Source organism: Papaver somniferum, chromosome 4 (genome assembly GCF_003573695.1).
Source record: "Papaver somniferum cultivar HN1 chromosome 4, ASM357369v1, whole genome shotgun sequence".
NCBI classification, from domain to species: Eukaryota; Viridiplantae; Streptophyta; class Magnoliopsida; order Ranunculales; family Papaveraceae; genus Papaver; species Papaver somniferum.
This window is the reverse complement of record NC_039361.1, coordinates 148307431-148333793: the sequence shown is the minus strand read 5'-3', so window position 1 is coordinate 148333793 and position 26363 is coordinate 148307431. Positions and strand designations below refer to the sequence as shown.

Here is a 26363-nt window from a genome sequence, read left to right as displayed (position 1 = left end):
CTAAGCCAATCTCTCTTTTTGATTTTGCTTTTAATATCAAGAGAAAATCCAGACTTAATCTTAAGTTGATCTTTCTGATCTAGCCTATTAAAAAAAGAAGGTGTTGGATCCAGACTCATGGTTCGGACAAGGAATGACCAAATAAGGAGAAGGATATTTTTATAATTTTCATACTTATGAAAATATAATGTTCCTATAAATACGAATATCTCAAATATTTCCAATTAATAGATTTTATTCCCATGATCTACACATAAGTGCCTTGATTTTTCTTCTTCCTCACTCAAAGATTCAACACACATGGTGAGGAAAGAATTCTAATACCGATTAACTGGTATTAGTATGAGATTTTCTCTCATTATGGAATTTTGAACAACCAGAGTGTTCTTGATCCAGTATAGTATGAAAGGATCTCCTTTTGTTACCTCGAACTACCGAAGTATCTTGAGATTGACTTGGGTTGCCTATGAAACTTTTAGCAATTCTGTTTTTGAGACAGTTTTTGCATCTTGTCTTATTTTTCCCTTTACCATTAGATGATTTAATAACACCGGAAGACATGTCCATTTTTAAAATGGGTAAATCACTAATGGAGGAGGAAGAAATAAGATTGACAACTAATGCAATATTAGTTGTTTCCTCTTCTTCAGAATCATATGAATCAGAGCTCTCATCTAGAGTTACAGCTAGAGCCTTGATTTCAGTGTATTTCTTAAGATTGGCACAGTCTTTAGCAATATGACCAAACCCTTTACACTTGAAGCATTGTGGCTGATATTCATCATCTTCTTCACGATCCTTTTTGACAGGAACTCGATCATGTGGACGAGAAGATCCATGAGTATCCTTTATGAATCTCTTATTTCTTTTCTTTAAGAGATCTCAAAACTGTCTAGTAATCTATAATAATGATTGTTCAATTTTATCATCAGAATTTTCTGCAATCTGTTCATCTGAATCATCCATCTGTCTATTCCTCTCCATTAGAGCTTTCCGAACTTTTGCAGCTTTAAAAGCGATTCCTTTTGTTTGAATAGACTGTGATTCATGATCAAATATCTTTAACTTTCCAACAAGTGTGCTTCATGAGAGAGTTGAACGATCATTTGCTTCTATAATTGCATATTTCTTAGAATCATATATAAATGGCAACGATATGAGAATTTTGCACACTATAGCCTTTTCAGAAATAGTCTTTCCAAGAGAGAAATAAACATTGATTATCTTAGAGAGTTTAATATGAAACTCTTCAAAAGTGTCGTTGTCGTCCATTCGAAGATTTTCCCAATCGGTCATAAGAGTTTGAAGTCTAGTTTCTTTCTTTGATGTGTTTCCTTCGAATATGATACGAAGATTATCCCAAGCTTCTTTCGAAGTTTGACATGTTGATACATGATGTTGTAGATCACGGCTTACAACATGTATTATAGCATTCAAACCATCTAAATTCTGCTTTGCAAGAGCCTTTTCTTTGTTTGAAAAATCTACTAAGCGTTTAAACTCAATTTCCAAATTTTCTATCTTTGGACGAATATAACCATCGACGACTAATAGCCATGTATTAAAGTCTTTTGATTGAAGAAAATATCTCATAGCAGATTTCCACCATAGATAGTTTGTTCCATCAAATCTTGGCGGTACGTTAATTGAAGTCGATTCATGATCGCGCCAAACACAGATTGTTAGATCTTTTCGTGTTTTCCTGCTCTGATACCAATTGAAAAGACGAGGGTACCCAAATATACCTCAATCTAAAACTTTTCCACCTATAAGTTCTTTCTCCGAAAGTGATTGTCTATGGACTGAGCCGAGAAAATACAGCTAATCGGTTCACACTTCGTGTGATCGTTTATGGATACGAGATCGAGACAATACGACAACAAGATAACTTGCGTGATTGACTATGGATACAAGATCCAGATAATACAACAACGAAGTATGTTTACTTGATAAAAGGTTCAGACTTAACCAAACACAATAGGATTACTAACAAGTAAATAGGAATTAACGTTTGTGTATTTTACTTCTAATTATAATAAAAACAATTATAATTGCGGAAATAGAAAAGTAAAAGATACAACAAGATTGTTAACGAGGAAACAACAAATGCAGAATAACCCCGGGTCCTTGTCCAGAATTGAATACTCTCAGGATTAAGCCGCTATAAAAAATCTAAACCAACTTCGTATAGTTGAGACCAAGCAACTAAACCTATAGTTCACCTAGTTCCGTCTGTATCCCTGCGCCTCCAACTTGTTAATAAGTCACGCACTTGGAACAATTCGTTTGGTTCGTATTCCAAACAATAAAGGAACAATAAATCTTTTCGGTAACAACTCTTTTCAATAAAGTGATATGATTTCGACAAAAGGGTCTTCCGTTTATCCCAATAAACTCCTTTGTCAGGTCCTTAGATCTATCCAATAACAACTACCAAAGTAATTGTCAAGGTTTTGCAATCAATACTTTTAATCACAAAGAATTGTATTGATGTCGATCTACAAAAAACTAATCAATCAAATCTATCACAAAGATAAACCGATCATAGTTGAATCCTTTTCCAGCCGAAACAAGTATTGTGCACACCAAAGATTATGAACCCAAATCAGAAATCTTCTTCGTCTTCAAATCTTCTTAGATCTTCAATAAACACCTGCACACAATCAACTTTAATCTCTTGTGATCAATCACACACAGAACGGAGTTTGTTAACAATGGATTATAACAAGACGTCTTTATATCTACAAACAGTCTAAAGATCCCCGTCGAAACTTCAATCTAGTTTGAGTGAATCTTATATCAGAAGAGAAGATTCACAAGCATAAACAAACTAGGTGCAATCAAAGTTCAACAACCGTTAGTTAATCAAATCAATCGAAAACTAATATTAAACCGCAATTATCTAGTTTCCCACCAACGGTACTAATGGAGTTTCTCAATCCCAAAGAAGTCTTTAAACCGAGCGGCCGTAAGAGATTTCGCCTAATCAGGTTACTTTCCTCTCCGAATAGGCGGCTCCACCAGTAACAACACAACTAGGTAGTTTTGCTGGCTCTGAGGATTAGTTTGCTCGAAATGCAAACTTCAATATTTATGGACCAAGGAAGTTTGGACACCAAGGAATTTCCAAAACCAAAAATATTCTCAAGATATGCAATATATTTCCAAATTCGGTTTCCATAATTCCTGGAAATGCTTTGTCCAAATAATGACCGAAAATCTCATTAGAAAATCTCCAATTAGTAAATGCACATTACCAATTTTTATTTTCCAAAGATATGCATTTTAATTGCTGGAAATTAAAATCATATAAAACTAAAAACTTTAATTAAAAGATTCTCAATTTATTTCGATCTAGGATTCTCCTTTAGCTATTAAGGAATATCTTTGAATAATAAAAGATAACCGTTACTGCACATGTTCAAAGTATGTCGACATCTTAACTTAGTAAATGATCTTTCATATTTACTATCTTGGAATCGATTTGCCACACTTCCAAACAAGTTTAGAATTGGTTCATCTGACTTCCAAGGACTATGTGATTGATTATCCTATCAAATCACCAAACATGGGTTTCACGGTTCTACCAAAACAAGTTTCGGTTTTACCTCCATGTGGGTACTATAATTAGTCACGCTAGCTACTAAAACTTGGTTGACTAGGTACTAGGATCAGTTCCCACATATATATGGCATCTAACTTGTATTTGTTGAACATGCCCATAGGATCGATTCTCAATAACTAAAGACATGTTTCACATGTTCATAGGATCGCTTCCCAGTAACTAAAAACTTGCTACACCACTTACAAGGATCGATTCCCCTTTTGTGATCGGTTGCACCTCTTACAAGGATCAGTTCCCCTTTGCCTAAATTGGTCATACCAATTACAACAAATCAATCATACCATCGCATGTGATTACTTAAGATCGGTTTCACTAATAAAAGTCATACCAATACAAAAGTCAGGCCTTATTGATGTATTTTCAAAAGTTGTTGTAGATAGTGGTTTTAAAACAGGGTTCTTTTCAGACTTGTGAAGATAGATTTTTTTTTTAAACTTAGAAATGTAACAAAATTAAACAAAGTGATGTGAATTTTTTTATGGAGAAAAATAGAGGTCAAGATTCCACCATTCAATAATATTTATGTAATGTTATTTAGTTTTTAATTATGCAAATTAAACAATTGATTTGATTCTTAATAATTGCCAAAAGCAGATTTCCAAAATATCAAATGTTAGTCGCAAGCATAATGCATCAAGAGTATAAAACTAAGCATGCATTATCAAGAGAAAATACAATTGATTAATAAAAACCATTTAAATCATTTTTTTCAATGCAATTAATCATATAAAAATATTGCAAAAATTAAATAAATAACAATTACCACATAAATATTGTGTGAATGGCTTCCTCCGTCACCCTTGGGATTGGGTTTAGCTCATCATGGTGTAATACATCTCAAAAGATTTTATTAATGCTCAAAAGTTGATTACAAATGATGAAATAATAGGAAAATCGATTTAAGACCGTCCGTTGCGACACGCAGAAAGCGTCACGGAAGAACTGCACAACTGAAGTGCTGTAAGCGCTATTCCTAAGTCGCGAGAAAGGAATTGGAAATTGTCGCAATTAAGCGACACTTTTCAACGACTCTCCTGGACTGTACAATGTTCTTCGTGTTCTTGGCTGAGCAGCAACACAACTTCTTTGCCTGTCGACCTCTTCTTTTGATTCTCTCGGCTCTAACTCTCTCCCAATGACTTGATAACCTCTTTTCGACGAATTAGGCTAGTATTTATAGTGTTTTGGAGCCCAAAAATACTAACATCAATGCGTATAATTTCCCATTAATCCTCTAATTGCTCGCTGCCCAGAAATAGGAATAATTACCAAATTTAGATTCTCCACACGTTAACTCACTCCCTGTACGCTCCTAATCAGCTTCTCCACGCCTCATAAGCTTTCTCGCGCCTCCAAATCACTCCATGCATAGCAGAAACACGATTGAGCTCGTGTTCAGTTCACGTTGCTCTGTTTTGAGCTCGTGAATTAAAACGAGCTTTCCAGCCTATGTCGATCAAATTCGATGCCCAAAATGTCTTCCCTATGTCATATCACATCTTTATGCCAATTTTTAGCGATTGAATCGCATTCCAACTTCTTCATTTTCTCGATCAAACATCATGCAAAACTGTTCTTCGTTTCCCGCCAATTTTCAGTTTTCAAACGAAGAAGAAAGGGTGTCCCCCTATCCTGAACTGGGGTGCGAATAGCAGCTGCCTTGGGGTGACCTGGGGTGACATGGGGGTGCCCCTTAGTAATTAGGTTACCCCTTATCCAAAAGCGAGAGTCCGAATAACACTTGTCCTCCGGGTGCCAAAATCAACTTTTCGAGCCGAATTTTCCAAAAATATTTATTTCCAAAAAATACCTACAAATACATAAAATAACAAAATTAGTACAAAATCGAGTGCCAACAATATATAGTATTGAGATCAAATTAGACACAAAAATGTGTCTATCACTTATGAATAGGTTTACCAAGAACATAACCAAGTCATGAGCGGTTATACTAATCACACATATTGGTAGTTCAAAAGATATGCAATGAATAACAACACCAATAAGCCTAGCGATTTCCCTTTCGATTCACAAAACAAGTTCATGAATTTACTTCATTTAAACGAATGTAAAACACTGTTTCCTATGATGAAATCTTCACCTCATACCCATACATAATCACAATAACATTCAAACGATTATGTCGATGTTTTATATACAAAGTTCAAAAGATAAGCGTTATACTTCGTACTGTATTCCTTAATACTATGTCTAACTAGAGTATAATCATTCATAAATCCACAGTTATGTTTTCAAGATGCACGACTTGAAAGATACGTTAGGGAATGAAACAGTTCAAGTCAAATATTACTAACCTCAAGTGGAAGGATGATGTCGTCGTTCTAGCTCCTTACTTCTTCACTTCTCCAAGTCTTCACGTAATAATTGTAATGTCATATGTCCTAATACTTTCAAGCTAATATACGAAGTTGACTCTAGTAAATAATCAAGCGACTCTTTAAATGAGTTTTGGTTCACTAAAATATGACAATCAAACTTGACATACCAACGCTTAGTGGGTTCAACCGAGCTATGCTCTAACAGAATCGAATTATGTGAGATTGATTCATGCCTTTATTCAGGTGCGCTCTTAATAATTTGAAGATAAAATTCTTGTTAGTAATAGCAGGCTGACCAAAATGGTGTCATTTCACATAATATTGAACATGATCAGTCTTGAGTAAACATTCTAGATATACACGGAGATCTCCTCCTGGACCTGTTTGCAAAGTACACAAGAGAGCACCAACAATAATATTAGTTATTAAGGGACTAGAAGGCGAAATTGATAAAAAAAAACAACGTAGATTACCTTTTTTCATCATCTTTCAGGAAAAAAATTAGTGGAAGACCGATAATAAAAAAGAAATAAGATGAAATTAAGGAGATCCTAGAAAAAGCATGACCTAAATAAAATTTATAAATTACAATAACTTAATCTTATTTCTAAAAAATAAATAAACCCGATTCATATCAGGCACACCAAAAAAATTGTTAACCATAAGAATTCCTAAAGCATCAACATTGATAGGACCCTTAGAGGGAAATACGTATTACATTGACATAACTTAGTCTCTTCAGCGTTATCATATAATAATGAGATGAAGAGAGATAAAATTCAGGTTGACCTTGAAAAGTACACAAGTAAGCACCATTTAGTAATCTTAGTTATTTAAGGACTAGAAAGCGAAATTGAAAAGAAAAAAAAAACGTAGATTACCTATTTGCATCAGCTTTAAGGAAATTTTTAATGGAAGACCTATAATAATGAAAAAGAAAGAAGATGAATTTAAGGAGATCCTAAAAAAAACATTACCGAAATAAAATTTACAAATTACAATAACTTAATCTTGTTTCTAAAAAATAAATAATATCAGGCGCACCAAGAGAAAAGGTTAAATATAAGAACTCCTAAAGCACCAACATTGATAGGATCCCTGGAGGGCGATCCCCAAGTTACTCTGGAGGTACGTATTATATTGATAGAACTCAGTTTCTTCAGTGTTATTATATAATTAAATGAAGAGAGATCAAATTCAGGTTGACCTTGAAAGTTTGAAATACTCCCGACTCACCTTTGGATCGAACACTCTTAGATTGATTTATTCCTTGATTTAGATCTGCTCCTTTTGCCAGTAGTAGCAGGCTGACCAAAATGTTGTCGTTTCACATAATTTCAAACATGATCCGTCTTGAGTAAACATTCCACATACATACAAAGATCTCCTCCTGACCCATTTGCAAAGTACACAAGTAAGCACCGGCCATAATCTTATTTATTTAGGGACTAGAAAGCGACAAGAATAAATAAATAAGGTTTACAAATTACAACAACATAATCTTGTTTCTAAAATAATAAATAAATCTAAATCATATCGGGCACACCATAAGAATTCCGAAAAAGTATGTGATTTTTATTTATACTAATTATTGCACTATGTATTTCATAATGTCACCATTTGTTCAATTTTTTAACAATAATGAAACAATAGATTTTAACTTTCTCTTGTAAAATTGGTCCATAAAATTATAATATTTGAAGCTTACACGATTATATATATGATACAATATTGATAATTTTGTACACAAGTAAGTTATACTACTACATATTATATGTGATACATGTGATTGACATACATCAAAAATATGTTTCTTTATATATACGATACTATTAGTATCAAATGATATACTATATTAGAACATATCAGCTTATTGGTTACCAAATATGAAATACTAGCTTCTACAAAAAGAAAAATCATTTAAAGAAATAAATTGACGCAAGAAACATTACTTTTACGCAGTTGTTACCATTATTCACTATATTTCACCTATGTTCAATTTTTTCTATATAATAATATAATAATATATTTATAGATGTTTGATGTTCCGCCTACACCCCCCATAAAATTTTAGTACAACTTTGCTTTGATTAATTTATATTTGGTCGTCTAACTCATATGACGCCTGCTAATTGTTAGAGCATTGCTCGGTTAAACACACAAGTTTTACTATCTCAAGCTTGTTGTCAATGTTAGTTGAAAAAAACTATATCTTGATTTCTAGTTTACTAAGTCAAGTTTAGGACTAGGTTAGAATTTGGTAGTTGAGTATCATACATCACCCTCGAAGACTGAAGATAAATGAAGAAAATTGGAGAACTTCATCAACAAGGTATGTGAAGAATAAACCATTCTATTTACTCACTATCTTACCATTATATCTTTATGAGACTATGTCGTATGTATTCTAGTAGATTTAGCGCAACGAAAAACCGAATCTCAATCTAACACTATTTCTAATACTATAGGTATAGTTAATTGGAAAACTTTTTGGAAACATAAATTGCAGCCCAGGGTACTACTTTTTTTTTTGGAAATGCATACCTAAGTGCATTCCAACAAGTGATAGGACATGGATATATCATGGTAGTAATGCTAGTACTTGTCATTTTTTGTGGTTCTCATCTACAAACGATGCATCATATTTTCTTTGGATACAGTACGACATGGAATTAGACGATAGTAATCTTTCCAATGCTATTAACAATGTGAATTTTGATGATTGGTTGATTAACTCTTTTGGTGTTACTATTCCGAGAAATTTCCAGGGTACACTAAAAGGTTTACACAGGGTTGAAGTCATTGTATGGCATATCTGGAAAGCTAAGTGTTGCTTAGTCTTTGAAAAGATTCAGCAAAATGTAGGGAGTATTGCCAATAAAATATTTAAATACTTGGTAGATTGAGAATCTTATTGTCCTGATCTTTATCTAAGTAACATTAATATTGTTGTTGCCCAGAATGTATATTGGAAACCTCTCTTACCTAATGTACTGAAAGTCAATTTTGATGTTGCTTTTGATAGAGATACTGGAAATGCAGGACTATGACTAATCATTAGAGATTTTGCAGGTGCGTAATATGAAACTCGATCTTGGTCAATACGACAATGAATGCAGAGGAAGCAGATGCGGCTGAAGCTCTAATGGGTGTTCAATGGGCCCGGGAGGTAGGGATAAGAAGACTTCATCTAGAGGGAGATTGTCAAAATGTATTACGAGCAATGAACGGTGCAAGAAATTCAGTCAAATGGACCACCAACAGCTGGATTGAGGATATATTAGTTTATTTAAACGATAATTTTGAGTCTTGGGTATGTACTTTTGAACCAAGAGATGCAAATAATGCAATGCATTAGCTAGCTAAGCATGCAATAAATACAAATAGTTGGTATAGTTGGTTTAATGATTATCTTGGATGGCTGAATACATTCAACAAGATTTGAAGAATTTTTCAATTTGATCTTAATTGAAATGAATATCTTTCTTACTAAAAATAATGTTACAGAATGATACCATTCCTACATAATGAACTACCATTATGAGTTCATTCCAAAATATGAACTCCTATCACGAGTTCATTCTACAATATGACCTACCATTATGAGTTTATTCTACAATATGAACACCTTTCACCCTAGAACTAGAATGAAGTACCATGCTCTAAAATAGTGTTCATTCTTAGATATGAACTACCATTATATCGAAAAAAATATATTAAAGTCTCGAAACATAGCATAATGGATCTCAATGTGTAGATCTTGTCGAGACCTTTCTGAATATACAAAATTTATTAGTTTTCGACTTATATTTTGAAAGATATTTAATTTTGATTTTTTTTTTTATGTTAGAGAGAAAATTAAGAAGAGAGAAAAATAAAAAAGAAGATAGTACAATTATATATCACGCGAGTAAGTGAAAGAAAATAAGAGAGAAAAAGGGTACTTGAGATGTTCTAATATTAAAGGAACAAACTAAACTCTCATTTTGTTGGTGGACCAAATTAACTTGGGACCACTTAAAATAGGACCAACTGAAAATCCCATGTTTTAATTAGCGAAGAACACCCATAATCGGTGGAACACCCATAATCGGTGCATATTACATATTATTACATAGCTCGATTGTAAGAATCAGCAAGCATGATACACACATATAGATTGATTTCTAACACTGCACTAAAAGAAGCCGTCCATACAAGTGCACATAAAAAACCGATTATAGGTTAAAAATTATATAGAAAAGTTGTGCATTTTTCCACTAAGAATTGGTTAATGTGGACCTTTATTTTAATTAATTATGGGCTTAGAAATTAACAAATCAAACATATATAATCAGTTTGTGTGAACATTCACATAATCCGATTCTAGCAAAAAAGACATATAAAAACTGGGCATTTCTTCCATACTAGAATCGGACGATACGGGTATGAGCATCAACCGATTCTGGTTAAATGTTCTTCAACCAGAAAACACATATAGCATAAATCGGGTGACGTGGTCATGAACATCGACCGATTATCATAGGGATCGATCAATATGGACATGAACGTCGACCGATTATGGTTAAACACAGAAATCCAAAATTGTTTGTAATTTTCAATTCTGAATGTATAAATCAATCACAACTATAATTAAGAGTAATGAGTTCCACTCGACAATGTTTAGTTTGATTTTTTCTTTAAAGGGACGATGAAATTTTCTTTAAATTGATCAATGTAATTAGAGACGATCGATGAAGTTACGTTTTAATTTTAGTTTGTGAAAGAAATTATGTGAATGGGTTTTAGTTCTAAAATGATACGAATAGATTTACAATCTAAAAAATAAAGCTCAAAATTTTATTTTAATAATAAAAATAATTTAATACTTCTACTTAATTTAAACACCTTTTATCCGTTTCGCGTAAGGGGCGAAGAAAATGATAGAAGCCGACTTCAACAAAAAAAAAAATACGGAGGTAAATAAACTCGTAACTTATAGAGGAAATACCTGTGTATATAAAACAAAATAATTCTTTCCAATCGAATTTCTTGATCGGTACCCAGCCCTACCGGTATTGGCACCTTTATGAACCTATTACATACTGTACTTGAAGCTGAAACCCAAAACATGCCCAGAGCTCAAAAATATACACTGTCCCTCAAAAACTGGTCCGTCAACCAAAACCCACCTGGCAACCACTGCTTGACAAATTAAAAAACTATCAAGTTCGCTTGGCAACCATACTGGAATCCGGATTACAAACCGGAGGCTATATTATATATTTCATTTTTTTTCTTTTCTCTTGAAAGTATGATTGAACTAGTATATATCCTTCTCAATTTGTTTATTAATGTTGATTAATTAATTAGAGCTCCAAGATCATTTCGTGACACTTGCCCAGATGTACCAAGTAAAACTGACACCTAGCTTAAGTTTAAGTATTTTATGACTGTAAAGAATCGAATAACAGTAAAAGATACGAGTCCTAGAGCTGACTAAAAACTATCAGTTGTAAAGAATCCACGGCGATAATTACTATGGATGAAATTTCACATTCAAAGAAGAGAAAAAACACTGAAGCAACAACATCTAACAGAATTGGAGCCAAAGTTGAGGTAATGTGACAAAATTTCTACTGCATGCAGCAGTTTTTCATCACTTTTTCTTCCTTCATTTCCTGAATGTGAAATTTGTTTGTATATAGGTTAGAAGAAGTGGTGTTGAACAAGGGTTAGCTGCAGGTTCATGGCATTGTGCTACAGTCATTGCATGTAGTCCTCTCAGCTGCACTGTCAAGTATGATCATCACCTTTTAGATGGTATGACGGATATGATTAATCTTGATCATTCTTATAATCATGGATGTTTAATTAGGCCGATTCCCCCTTGTACAGTTCAATTTAGTCTGCATTATGGACTTTGTGTTGATGCATTAGTTAATAAAGCATGGCGTGAAGGTGTAGTTTTCGATTACGAAGGCGGGGTTTCAGAAAGACTAGTATTTTTTCCTGACATAGGTGATGCACAAATGATGAAAATTGATGAGTTAAGGGTGACACAAGATTGGTATGAAGTTAGTGAGAGTTGGAAGGTTAGAGGGAATTGGATATTGCTTGATTTGATTGAGGAGTATGAAATGGAGTTTCCGAATGTGGTTTCAGTTAGACAGATTTGGTATGACTTGAAACAAAAGGAGGCATTTAGGAATAAAGAGTGGATTTGTAATGACAAGTCAATGTGGGTTGATTTGTTGTGGGAGTGCATTTTGCAGAATTTGGATACATGTGTTGAGTATGCTCTTAATGTACTTGTTGGAGATCCGGTTGAAGAGCCAATTCAGAAGCCAAGGAGGAGTAGTAGAATGAAGAACTGTATGGATGTTTCGGAAGACAGGGAAGAAGGAAATCAGTTTGCAAAATCTTTATGTGTTGACCCTGCTGAGAATTTGAGTGAAGCCGAAGATGATGAAGAATATTATCCAATTTCATTTAAGAGGAGGAGGAGGAGGAAAATCAAAGCCTCGGTTGCTGAGAATTTGAGTGAAGCTGAAGATGACGAAGAATATTATCCAATTTCATTCCAGAGGAGAAAGAGGAAAATCAAAGCCTCAATGTGGACACCTTTTACTGAAGCTAAGTTCTGCCCTGAAGCTTTAGCGAATTATTTAAAAGCAGGTGAAAAGCATTCCCAATTAGAAGCTAGGATGCATCTTTGTTATATAGGTTGGAAGATCGAGTACAAAAGAGAGAAGCGTGGTCAGGTTATATTCCGTTATGTACCACCCAAGGGAGGGGTCTTGTATTCTCTTCGTGTCGCATGCCAGGTTATGACTTCAAAACTTCAGCAGGTTCCTTTATCTAGGACACGCAGAAATGATTGTCGTCCTAGTATGGTATCTGAACCACTTCATTCGGAAACTTATGAAAGTCATGTAACACCTACAACTCATAGCAAATTGGATGTGATACCTGAGTATTGGCCTAAGCCGTTGAGAGATTATCTGGTGGCATATCGGGCTAAAAAGAAAAATGTTGAGTGCTTACGCAGAAAAGCAAAGGAGCACCTCTCAGGTGTTGGTTGGACTTTGTCTCCTGGTTATGTTTCTCCAAAGACCAAAGAGGTTCGTTATGTTTCTCCAAGCAAGAATGCATATCGTTCTCTTTTGACCGCCTGCTTAGTACATTGTAAAGAAGAAGACGAGTATTATAAAAACCTGGAAGTCAGTAATATACGAGAAAAAAGATGCAGGAAGCAGCGGAAGAGACAAAAAAGCAGTTCTTTCCTTCATAGTGGCAGTAAAATATGTGGCAAACTGAAGAAAAAGAAGGCCACTGAGTGCAAAACCTGTGTTCCACATTCGAGCAAAAGGGCACGGCAAGTTGTGGTACCTAGTTCTGCAGATCGCATCCCTCGAACTGTTCTCTCTTGGTTGATAGAACATAATGTAGTTATGCCAAGGGAAAAAGTACGTTACTTGAGTGTAAAAGACGGATCTATAATTGGAGAAGGAGAAATTAACTGTAACGGAATTAAGTGCAATTGTTGCGAAGATGTTTTTGGTCTGTCTAACTTTGGACGTCATGCTGGTAGCTATTATACGCAACCATCAGCCAGGATTTTCTTGCAAGATGGAAGGTCGCTCTTAGACTGCCAAAAGCAACTACTGAAGAATCAGCTGGATGACATTGAAGTCGAACCTTGTCAGAGATTCAAAAGAGATCCGGTGGATAGAATGAATGATGACATATGCTCTATTTGTCAGTATGGGGGTGAGCTGGTGCTTTGTGACCGATGCCCGTCCGCATTTCATTTGAATTGCCTAGGGATAAAAGATTTGCCGGATGGAAATTGGTTCTGCCCTTCTTGTCAGTGTGGAATATGTGGCCAGAGCGAGATCGCAGGCGACTCTGAACAGCACCCTGAAAAGGAAATTATACGCTGTGATCAATGCAATCATGAATTTCACGCGGGGTGTGTTACAAAAAGAGGGTTGGGTATGCTGGAGTTTGAACCTAGCAGTAGTTGGTTTTGCGGTATAAGGTGTGAAAAGTTATCTGCAAGTCTCCACAAACTTTTGGGAAAGTCAGTTGCTGTGGGTGTTGATAGTTTATCATGGACTATTTTGCAGCCTAGAAGAGATGCATGCCACCCTTTTGCTCCATCTGATGCGGAGGCTGATATGGAGCTTCAGAGTAAGCTGAATGTAGCACTTGGCGTAATGCACGAGTGTTTCGAGCCCATTACAGAGCCTTATACAAAGAGAGATCTCGTAAAAGATATTCTTTTCAACAATACGTCAGAGCTGAACCGGTTAAACTTTTCGGGATTTTATACGGTGCTCTTGGAGCGAGAGGACGAGCTCATATCTGTCGCAACAGTTAGGATACATGACGTAAAGGTTGCAGAAGTACCCCTTGTTGGTACACGTGTCCAATATCGTAGGCAAGGGATGTGCCGAATTCTACTTGATGTTCTTGAAAACAAGCTCAGGGAATTAGAGGTGGAGAGGCTGATTTTACCTGCTGTTCCGCAAGTGCTACAATCATGGACTACTTCCTTCGGTTTCTCTAAGATGTCAGAATCTGAGAGATTAGAGTTTTTACGCTACACTTTCTTGGATTTCCAGGATACCACAATGTGCCAGAAAATCTTAAGGATGTCGCCTGCAGCAGAAGCAACAATGAGACCAAGAAGGAACCCACCTAAACACATAATCAAGTACAAACAAAGGAAAGAAAATACTGAGACAAGTGGGAGCATTATCATTCCTGCATTAATTCAAGCGGGAGAAGCCGAATGGAGTCAACATGCCGAGCAACAGCAAGTAGAAGCTGACGTTGACGATGTTTCTGACTCAGTTGTGACAGCTCTTCCACTACAGATGACAACGACGTTGCAAGATGAGACTGAGCAAAATTGGCACAGCAGTGAGCCCTCCATCTTTCAGGAGTGCCTTTCAAAAGATTCCTACGGCGAACGGCAGGATTACCAATGCTCACACGAGAGGACACTACCAGTTGAGAAGTTTGCATTAGTAGTTTACGGAGAAAACAAAAGCTGATACAGTATCCCAGTTTGTATGGATGGAAGTGGAGATCTGTTTTTATGTTCAAGGAAAAGAAAGCTTTAAAAATTCAATGAAATATGATAATTTCTGTGCATAATTTAAGATTATCTATGTGTTAAAAATGCAAATGTTATGACAGTATATCTCCAGAATATAGCAAAGCCACCAAACGTGGCCTTGCTTTCCTTACTTTTTAAGGAGCAGCTAATTCCATGCATCTGGCACACCAGAGAGGTATCGCACGGCCAGGATTCAAAAACCCGTACATTCTAATCATTCCATCAGCTGGACCGTCCATTTCCTGCACATCTGATTATTAAACGAATTCTTCAGGCTCTCACGAGAAACAGTAAAAACAAAGCTGGAGTCCCCCTGAGGTACGAATCTTCATTTTCTCGAATCGATTTTTCATTTTGTTCCAAATCCGCCATTTCTAGTTGTGATTTTCTTGAATTCATTCATCTTCTGTACTGAATTAGTTTGGAAACTAGGGTTTTTAGCTTAGGTAAGCAGGGATACTGAGACATTTGGTGGTAACTGGTAAGTGAATTTTTGAGGTTGCATGTTATCAAAATTTAGGGTTCCAATAAACTGTCCTCTCAAGGAACAACTTGTTTATAACTTCATTCTAGGGTTGTTAAAGTGTAGTTGTTAGTGTCAGCAATGCGTTTTAGTACCCTCAACTGATTTTGTGTATAATGATTAGTCTTCCTCCGGCAATGAGTTTCATATATATGTTGAGTTTCTGTCTCTCCATAAAAGGGGGTTAAGGTTAGAACTGGCCTCAACTTTTGGAGTTTTTTTTTTTTTTGAAGCATCAACTTTTGGAGCTATCAACTACTTAGTGACACCGTGTAGAGTATTGCGATTTACAGGTGGATTCTCTGAGGTATTATTAGTGCATATTGAAATTTCAGTAATGAAGTCCTAACCAGATAGTCCACACCTTCAGTGTTTTGATTTTGGTGTCGGCAATTGGGATATATAAAAAAACGTTGGTTCGGACTTGGGCTCTGGCTAACTTCCAACTTAAATCAATCCAGACAACATCTAGAGTCTATGTTTTTCTACTCGTGCTGCATCTCCTTGAATTACTCAAGTGTTCAATGGCAGAACGACCATCTATTGATCGACTTACCTTGGTCGTGGTCACTCATTTTACAAGTTTCTGCCTTGTTTCACTCCTCTCTAACATTCAGTATCAAGTAGTTACATTTGAAAGTGCTATCATTGCATCAAATGTATGCTTTTCTTTTTCCTACTCTGCATTTTTCTTTTTCGTTTTTTTCTTTTATGGTGGGGGATTTTCCTTGTAAGTTTTCTTTGTTTCGTGGAGTCTCATGTTCTAAATTACTCTCCATTCTCTTTCTGTAAAGTATGAAGATGGCAAGGGGAAAACGTACGAGTGCTACGGCTGATAACTCGAGAACTAATGGCCCATCTAGCAACCACCTGACTGCAAATAGGAGCATAGACAAGAAATCTACAAATATGAACCAGTAGAAGATTCTCTGTGCTGCCCCTGCTCTTCCTGTTCCAGATTCTACTTCTACTGCTACCACAAATGAAACTGGTACTACAACAGTTGAAGTAAATAAAGAAGAGGATGATAATAAAGTCCATGGAGTAGAAAAAGAACAAGAAGCTAGTAACGAGCAAATAGATAAGCGAGAGAAGGATGACGAGGAACATTCACTGGGTTTCATATTCATGTGCAGTAGGGAGACAAAACCAGAGTGCTTCAAATACTGCGTTTTGGGCTCCCAGCCGGAAAACTGGCTGTTGTACAGAACATTAAGCCCGGTGCAAAGCTTTTTCTCTTTGATGTTAACCTGAAGCTTCTTTATGGTGTATACAAAGCTACTTCTAGAGGAGGATTGGGCCTGGAGCCAGCTGCTTTTGGAGGAAGATTTCCTGCTCAGGTAACTAACTCATGAGTTTTTGTGGATTTTTAACATTCCAGGGGATGCCCATATGTTAGAATCAATGTGGATTTAGTTACTATTTTATGGAATGGGATATTGTATTATTAGTGGATTTTCATATCTTGAAATGCAAATCTTTTATTGTACTCAATCTGGGTTATAGGCTGAAACCTGGTATTTGTTAATCTGTTTGAAATAATCATTCACCCCTAGCCCACTTTGTGGACCTTCTTAGGTTTGCTTTCTTTTTGTAGGTGAGGTTCAGTATTCTCAAGGAAAGCTTACCTTTACCAGAGAGTGGTTTCAGACACGCCATTGAAGAAAACTATCATGGTTGGGTATGGTGTCGTCAATTAACTGATTGTCGTATTTTGGTTTTGTTTCTGATATTGAAACGTAAGTTTTCATTTTTGACGGATTTTGAAAAATAAGTGCAGGTAAAGAAGCTTTTTGCTTTGTTTCGTCTCCTTGGTGGGTCACCAGTGCCTGTTCTTGGGGCTCCACCACTACATATTCCCCCAGTTAATATCTATCAGAACCAACAACCACCCAGGTTGCCACCACCAAAGGATCCATCTGCTTCAATGCCTCATCACCGTGGTCATCATACTCCACCTCCTGTGTCTGGGCATATTATGTCCATTGATCAAATAACTAATACTAATCCTTCCTTTAGCGCGGGAGCTCACAGCACACACTCTCGTGAGAATCCTTGCACCAGGTATCTATTTGCTTAATACCAGCAATTTGATCGTTTATGCCATGCGACTCGCGTGTTAATCTGAGCTTCTAGTTACCTTTTGGCAATTGGAACCTTAATCTGACTTTCCTTTCGGCATTCTATGGTACTATCAGAGTTGCGTCAAATGTGGCAAGTCAGGAAGCATATGTTGGCGAAGTTGTGTATAATCTTCAATTACTTCTAGCGAAGAGGAAGAGAGCAGGAAAGAGGACTTGTTCAACACAAATTAGTCTATGATGCATCATCTCATGCCCTTCCTCCAACATATCATACTTCTGACACATTAGTGTATGATGCATCAGCTCATGCTGTTCCTCCACCATTATCATATGATGCATCATCTGAAGCTTTTGTTCCTGCCGCACCGCATAATGTTGCACCATCATATGCTGCTACTCCAGTATCATATGATCAATCATCTCAAGTTTCTGTTCCTGAAGCATCAGGATTTGGTCCCGCTTATTGGGCAGCAGTAGCTCATGGGAGTTCTAACCAGGTTTATGATGCATCATCTCAAGCTTATGTTCCTGCTGTTCCACATGGTATTGCACCATGCTATGCTCCTCCTCCCGCAGTATCATATGATCCATCATCTCAAGTTTATGTTCCTGGGGGATCAGCACTCGGTCCAGCTTATTGGGCACCAGTAGCTCGTGAGGATCCTAACCAGGTTTGTATTGATCCTCACCAGAATCCTGACATAGGAATGACCAATGTGAAAGGTTTGTCTTCTCATTATTCTTGTCCATACCAGGTGCAGGTCCAGCATAATGAATTTGGCTGCTATAGTGTGGCTGCTCCACTAACTTGAGTATGACACGAGACTGGCTTTCAGGGAATACTAAATATAGGCATTTTGATTGGGAAATTGACTTAATACCGCAATAGCAGTTTGTACAGTCCATGGCTTGATATTTTACAACCAGCGTCGACTGTATGCAGCAAGTGTTTGGAGTGGTCTTTTCGGAAGAGGCTTTTTGGCTCTTGTATAAACGGCCCTCTTAGAATTTTTGCTTATTGTCAAAGCTTAATCACGCTGTTTGGTATACCGCACTTGAATCTCATTGTTGCATAGACAATCAAATTTGCTGGTAGGGGACGACAGAATTTTGTAGTTTACTGATTGTTGACGTTTCAATTGAATAACATGTAATTTTGTCCAAATTAATCTCTTCCTCCACTGCTTTGCTTTCTCTGAATGGTGAAAATTTTTAATTCTTTTTGTGCTTCGAGAAATGAATATACCCCATACCCCATTTTTAATTTTTAATCAAACTGTCCCTTGAGTGTGACAACATCATACCCCATTTCTTCAAGAGTTGTTAGTCTTGAACTATATTCATCAATCTTATCAAGAAACTCAATAGGGTCAACTGATTCTGATAATCTTTTAGCAAGGTTTGTGAATTCCAAATCCAAAACTAACTTCATCCCATTACGAAAACTAGAAGAATACTTCTCTAATGGTTTAAACTGGGGTTTCTGTGACATGATGTTGAATAGGTTATCTTTATAACTAATAAACTCCTTTGAAAACTCAAGTGCATGAGAATCACCAGCTGACAATCTCACTTTCTTTGTAGGAGAATGATTTAAAGAAGGAGAGCAAACCAGTTTCTTCGTAGGAAGATTCGAAGCAGTACTAGTAGTAGTAATCTTCTTTTTGAGAGGAAGGTTTGAAGCAGCAGTAGTAATCTTCACGTCTAGAGGAGCATTCCAAGAAGAAGAAGTAGTTCTTCTGGCTGACCTCCTTAAGGTAGGAGGATTCCAAGAAGAAAAAGAAGTAGTTGTTATACACTTGTTTTCTTTGTCATCAGGAACCCCATGACCATTAGCATTACAGGGGGACTGCAAAAAACACCAGATTCCTTTGAGATTAAAAATGGACAAAGGAAATGATAAAAACATCGAGTAGTATTTTTCATAAATCTGTTTACCTTTGGTGGTGGTTGTCTCCGGCGAGTAGTAATTTTTGTACCATTTTGACAACCAATACATCTCTTATCAGAACAAACGAATGAAATTGGTCCTTGAGGATGGCGAGGAGGAGGTGCAGAGATTGTGAGCTGCTTGTGTTTTCTAAGTTTGAAGTAACAACGATTACAAAGTTCATTTCCTATGCTTGTCTTGAGTTGCCATTGACTAGTTTCTGTATTTCCACAAGCACTACATTTTTCATTTATTTAAATGAGAATCAATAAGTGAAAAATAAAAATGTAAGAAGAAGCATATATATATATATATATATACATTGTGACAAAGTTCTTCTCCTTTTACTTCTCTGTTATGCCATTGATAAGTTTTTTTAATTCCGCACTCACTGCATTTTAATGGCTGCCAGGACTCAAATTAATAACAGAATCAATACTTACAAAAATCAGTTTACAAAATGTAATATGAAGGGTTTTTGTTACCTAGGGTCCTCCTCCTCTTCCTCTTTTTCTAGTAGTTTTTTGAGAATCATCAATTGATTTCTTTTCAGAAAATTCCTTCAAAAAAAAATAAAAAAAAAAATAAAAATAAATTCTCTTAACATTAATGTGGAGAATGATGGGATTGAAAGACAGATTAGTATAATTGTTATGATTTCTTACAGTTATACTCAAAAAATCCATCCTTAATTTGATTTATAGAGTGTGAATCTATCCAGAAAACCAGAGATGAAACCAAGAATGAAGAACAAAAGAGCAAGGAGGAAAGTAAGTCTGTCTATTTCTGTCTGTGTATGGGGGGTAGTCAAAGTAATTTGATGGATGGTGGTTCCAGAAGAAAAATAGAAAGTATCGGTAGTGTGTAGAGTGAGTTTCTGATTGTGAGTCCATTTTTGTGCAATTTCTTTATTTTGCTCAGCAGCTCAGCTGTATAGTACTAGCCGTTGAGTTGTCCCTCCAGTCCTCCCTGCAACAATATGTATTGTGCTGCACAAGTTCAAAAACCATATGGCAAAATCGTTCACTGTTTTTTTTTTTGAGTGGGACCTACGTTCCAAGATACAGGGTTTAAATGTGTTCACATTTGATTTGGGCGGGGGCAAGCAGCTTGGAACGAGGGACGTAATAATACTATGTTTGAAGGAAAATGACAAGACAGGTCCTTTTAGGACACCTTTTGTTAAGGAACTGTTTTTTTTTTCCTGCAGATTTCCTTTTTCTTTTTTTAGAGCACTGTCTAGCTGAAGTTTATATTTCCGGGCTAAGTTCGGCCAGGGATAACAATACGTGAGTTTAAATTGGGAAAAGTCATGTGACTGTTATTAGTGATCACTGATCAGAACCGGCTTACGGGAACGAGGGACGAAACGATAAAATTAAAAGAGGCCAGCATATGGGATTGATAAATTTAAAATAGAAATAGTATGGGATTACCGTTACATCTACCCTCGATGAAAGAATACCTTTGGGAACGAAAAATAATATTTATTTAGCGAGGTTATTTATTTATCGATAAATGAATATTTATTTTTATTTAGAAAGTACTTTTAGTTTTTTACATGCATAATACTAATGTTTCCGCACAAAAAATTTGTCAGTTAGAGATATTTTAAGAATTAACTAATGTCATTTTTGATTTACGTTATAGAAATGTGATGGATGTCGAACATTTTCTGAACTATCCTAATGAGAATGATGGAGTGGAGTTACAGGATCTCCTACAAACGAAAAAATTATCGTGTCAATGATTAATAATGAGAATGATCCTGAATTAGATGATAGTAGCGTCATACTAAATATGTCATCAAAAGAGGCATATTTATTCTTTTTCTTTTTCTTTTTCTGATCGGGAGAGAAATTTATTAAAAGAACAAGAATGTACAAAATACTTCCAGAGGTAGTAAAAAGAAACAAAAGAATCCAAATAAAAAAAAGACTCCAGTTTTGCACCGTGTAAGAGAAGCTTACATGTCTCTTATTTCCAGAACTTGCATCTCAATTGAGTACAAGAGATTCAGCTTCTCTGCACAAATCTTCATCAGTTTTGTAACAATACTTGTCTTCAAAAATAAAGCAGTTCCTTTCCCTCCATAAAACCCAAACCACTGCAGCTGGAATAAGTTCCCATATCACTTTGCCATCAAAAGAGAAGTTGTTGTTCGACCAAGTGTTTGCTAAGTTGATCATTGAATCAGGAACGACCCATGACCAATTATCATTCGGAGTAATAGAAGTCCAAACCTTGTGAGCAACTTTGCACTGTGTGAGAACGTGGTCTTTTGTTTCTGGACAATCCCCATATAAGATACATGAGCTGTGAATATCTATACCCTTATGCTGCATCATATCCTGAGAATAAAGTCTCTCATGAACTACACGCCAAAGCAAGAAGTTAATTTTAGGTGGAACACTCGCAGTCCAGATGAATTTGTGAGGGAAGTTTTCAATCCCCTCATCCCTTATCATCTGAGCGTAGAGAGACTTGACCGTGATAATTCTTTTCGAGTCTAGGAGTCATCTATGGTTGTCAAGTAAAGCATCAAACATAGGTGGAATTGAACCAATGATATCCAGGAGAACAACAAGAAAATTAGCTTCATAATTCGATAAAATCCTACTAAAGTCAAACTTCCAAGATCTATCATAAGTAATATAATCAGACAAACTTGCATCCTTTAACCTATCCAGTTTGTATAGATTTTTGAAAGTATCCATTAAGCAAGAATCACCACACCATCTATCATGCCATAAAGAATTTTTTGTACCTGAGTGAATGCTTAGAGCATAGTTTGACTATATTGAAGCTCCAGATTCAGAAATTATTCTCCAACAAGAAACACCATGAGGGGTTTGAACTATACCAAGGGTCCAAAAAGAAGTATTACAACTGTATTTCTCCACAATGAGCTGATACCAAAGATGAGTTTTTCAACTCCAAATGTCCAACACACTCATCCAAAAGAGATTGATTCGTTAATCTTAGATTGAGAACCCCTAGACCACCTTTTTCCTTTGTAGCCATTACTAAGTTCCAGTTAAGCAAATGAGAAACTTTGCTTCCATAATTATGTTCCCAAAGAAAATTCCGCATCTTCTTCTCCAAAACATTAATGACAGAGATATGAGATTTGAACAGGGAGAAGTAATACATGGGAAGATAGCTAAGAATATGCTAAAGAAGAGCTAACTTACCTCCTAGTGAGAGTGAAATAGTGTTCCAAAAAAGGACTTGTTACAACACGAGCAAAATATTGAAATTACGTGCATACATTACAAACATTGTAGGATGAGATACATTTTAGTTTAAATGGAAAGAAAAACAATCAAGTTTAGATGTATTTCTTGAAGGAAATGACTTTTTATAGGAACATGGATGAAATATTTTGGTTTGTTTATATATATTTCTTTGTATGACATTTAGTGATTATGCATTTAGTGAGGTTATTCATTTATCCCCTTTGCCCAAGTTAGAACTGGAAAAAAGAATCATCTGGCAAGGTTATTCATTTATGGAACATTCATTCATCGAGGTTAGACTGTAATACGTATTTATGTATACAAATGATTGCATTAAAATTAGGTAAAATCAAACCAAGTTATGATAAAAAAAACAAAAAAAGAGATTGAATGTTGTTGAAATAGTGATATAGAAATTGGACACATAAAATTAAATTTGAAGTAACCAAAAGATGAGAATCAAGATTACCAATGTTGATTCGATTTAAGCAGTTGAGGTAAAGAATCAAGTTTTAACTAACCTAAATCGCCAAGAGCTTAAGTGATTCAAACAAAATTTCAAATATGAGAATCATGCTTGATTCTGTTTAAAGATGTTGCAGTAAAACATCAAGTTCAAATCAAACTTAACACTAAGAACCATCAGTAACAGTAACTTCATTCGAACTCTATGAATCTTCAATCAGCAGCAGAGATTTGATGAAGAACAACAACAGAAGAAGATTAACTAAAAAAAATTAAGGTTGAATCAACGGAAGATGATCGATACTCCTGAGAAGTTGAAATCTCAGGTCTGATACCATGCTAACAATTGAATATCTATATTTTACTGAGTCGATTTGAATAAATTATTTGATTAAAGAGAAAGATAATCGTCGAGTTAAAATGAGGAAGACTATACATTGTAGACTTTCTTAAGTCAATATTTTGAAATTAGACACTCACGTGCATTGCATATACTTACAACATGATCTTAACACTCATCTCACACTACAGACCTGACCTCAATTATGTGCTAAAAGATAAACAATAATGATTTAGCACCAAAAATCAAACCATATAACTCTCTGTCACCAAAAGAGATGTATTAAACCAACAAGGAATAAATGAGAAATACAAATATTAGAGACATCCAAGTTAGTAACTAAAAGTTGCAGTCACAATTACGACTTGTCACAGACAGAAACAAATTCTTTGACAATACAAATTGGTAGACTGGTAGTGGTTGTTGCAGGCGAAATATGATTGTAGCAGGAGATGCAGTAGGAGTATGCAGAACAAAAATTGCTGGTGTGGACAATGCACACAGAAAGTATAGAACCACACACACTTTAGGCAGTTCCATTTATAAAAAATTTGAAAAACAACACCAGTTTAGCATTACACAATACACACCACAAAGTTACAGGAGGAAAAGTATTCAGAACACACATGACAACAACAAACAGATTGGGGAAACTTATCACCAGTTTCTCATCAAATATGTAAAATCATTCAGTGTAAAATGATAAGCAAGTGATGCTCCTATAGAAGTAGTAGTTACAGGTTTAAAATAACCTCACAGTGGAAGTTCTACGTGTAGTTTGTGGCAAACGATATTGCTACAAAAATATAAAGGAGGACAAACAAGCACTACGTACCAGGATCACCAGCACATCCAACAGAAAGAAGTGACGCAGAGATGTACCGTACACATAAACCTATCGATTATGTAGCTTATGTTCAACATCATTAGCATTATTAGTTCCAGTAGCACAGGTTGATTAGAGAATAAGAACGTGTTAAGGTAATCAACTAGGTACGAAAACTCATTTAAAAGCACCAATTAAACCCTTTAGAACATTTGTTTCTTCAAATTTTATAATTGGAGCTTGAAGCAATAAAAGGATTAGTATTGCTAGTGACAAAATTAAGAATAACAAGTTGATGTAATTAGATTGAAAAAAATTCACGAGTGACCATAACCGATAACTCGGCACAATCAGCATAATGTGAGAATAATATAATCAGGAATAATCGGTATCACCATACAAAAAACATGAATAATCAGCGTATCTCAGTATAACTTAGTCCGAACATATCTCAACATTCTCCATCTCATACAAACACTAATTAAACTGAAAACAGATTCAACTGTTGAATAATCTTATTTCTAACAAAAAAAAAAGACCTAACTATTATAAAAATGAACTACATGTTGCACATTCATACATATTGTAATGGCCCGACCCTTTTATCGATATTGTCCCTACGTAGCCACTGCGGTTATCCGACAGTGTGGGATTTTCAACGAACATCGTTGCGGTCATCCATTAACACCATTATCCGGCAGTAACTTCTCGGGAGGTCACCCATACCTGGATTACTCCTTCCCGAGCACGCTTAAATGTAGAGTTTTATGCCAACTCTGAAACCAATTAACACCGATATTGTTTCCATTTACCCATTGTGGTTATCCAGCATAGTGGAACTTTAACGGCACTACTGCGGTTATCTAGCAGTAGACTCCCAAGAGGTCACCCATCTTGTGACTACTTTTGGACGAGCACGCTTAACTGAGAAGTTTTTCCCACAACTCAGTCAAGTGAACCCATCAGACCTCAGTGTTAGGAAAGGACAAGTCATTACTTATATTTCATTCGGAGAACCACTGCCAAGATCTGTGTATTACACATATTATACCTCGTTTAATTGGGGCCCCAAAAAAAAATTGGGGGCTCACCAAATTTATACCCACTCCATTTATTTTAGGGGGGTTCCAAAATATAGTGAAAATACTATTTTGCCCTTTAATAATAATAAAACTCAAAATTCTATTCACCCTTGATCCTAAGCCCCCAATTCATTTCAATCTTTTAACAAAAAAAATCAGACTTTACTTTCCTCCTCCCTCTCTCTCAACTATCTTCTCCTCCATTAACAAAAAATCAGTTGCAGTTGAAGGGTCGTCAAGCCGAAAAGACTAAAGCCTAATGATTTTTCATATACATGTAGATATTATGAAAAATTGTTAGGATATATGATGAGGGAGATAATGACCCTAATTCTGGCTCTTTTTTTTTTGCTCTAGATTAGAGTTGTTACCATACTATAGAAATATATGACGATCCTTTGCGAACGACCCATTTTTAAAAGTTAACGACTCTATGTGAAAAACAAACAACCTCTATGTCCCGGAAATTGAAAGGGTCGTCAACTTAAGCCTTATAGAGTCGTCATTTTAGGGTCGTTACCAATTATCATACAATCGTCATTTGGAATTTGAGGGTCGTTTGTGTGTAAAATTTTTGGGTGACGACCCTTGTTAGAGTCGTCAGGGTTTATCATATTACCATGAAGATTTTTCATAACCTGAAAAAGTTACAGGTTTGAGTCATCAATGGTGGTGTTAATTAACTGACGACTTTCCAGAGTTTTTAGGGTATACACCCCTCGACACTGACGACTCTTTCTCTGAGTTGTGGCATAGTGCCTATGGATCGACCACTTAGAGCATCAAAGAGTATAAAAAGTT

General features: G+C 35.8%; 2 protein-coding genes across 2 annotated transcripts; both read left to right on the top strand.

Moving 5' to 3' along the window:
* The first annotated feature begins 9073 nt into the window (after positions 1-9073).
* On the top strand, positions 9074-15008 carry LOC113273268. Its single transcript, XM_026523017.1, has 2 exons — positions 9074-9277; positions 11652-15008. The coding sequence occupies exons 1-2, from the start codon at positions 9074-9076 to the stop codon at positions 15006-15008; spliced, it is 3561 nt and encodes a 1186-aa protein (XP_026378802.1).
* Positions 15009-16397: 1389 nt separating this feature from the next.
* On the top strand, positions 16398-18855 carry LOC113273267. The gene is made up of 7 exons (XM_026523016.1): positions 16398-16413; positions 16555-16640; positions 16736-16936; positions 17194-17277; positions 17377-17660; positions 17795-18351; positions 18436-18855. The coding sequence occupies exons 1-6, from the start codon at positions 16398-16400 to the stop codon at positions 17916-17918; spliced, it is 795 nt and encodes a 264-aa protein (XP_026378801.1). The 3' UTR covers positions 17919-18351; positions 18436-18855.
* The last annotated feature ends 7508 nt before the right edge of the window (positions 18856-26363 follow it).

What these genes read in the sequence shown, in the direction of transcription:
- LOC113273267 (XM_026523016.1), top strand. An exon ending in AAGAAAACTATCATGGTTGG is followed by an intron (nt 17,278 to 17,376) that starts GTATGGTGTCGT and finishes AAATAAGTGCAG; the next exon opens with GTAAAGAAGCTTTTTGCTTT. An exon ending in CGTGAGAATCCTTGCACCAG is followed by an intron (nt 17,661 to 17,794) that starts GTATCTATTTGC and finishes TGGTACTATCAG; the next exon opens with AGTTGCGTCAAATGTGGCAA.
- LOC113273268 (XM_026523017.1), top strand. Translation starts at nt 9,074, where the DNA reads ATGAATGCAGAGGAAGCAGATGCGGCTGAAGCTCTAATGGGTGTTCAA. An exon ending in ACGATAATTTTGAGTCTTGG is followed by an intron (nt 9,278 to 11,651) that starts GTATGTACTTTT and finishes GTTTGTATATAG; the next exon opens with GTTAGAAGAAGTGGTGTTGA.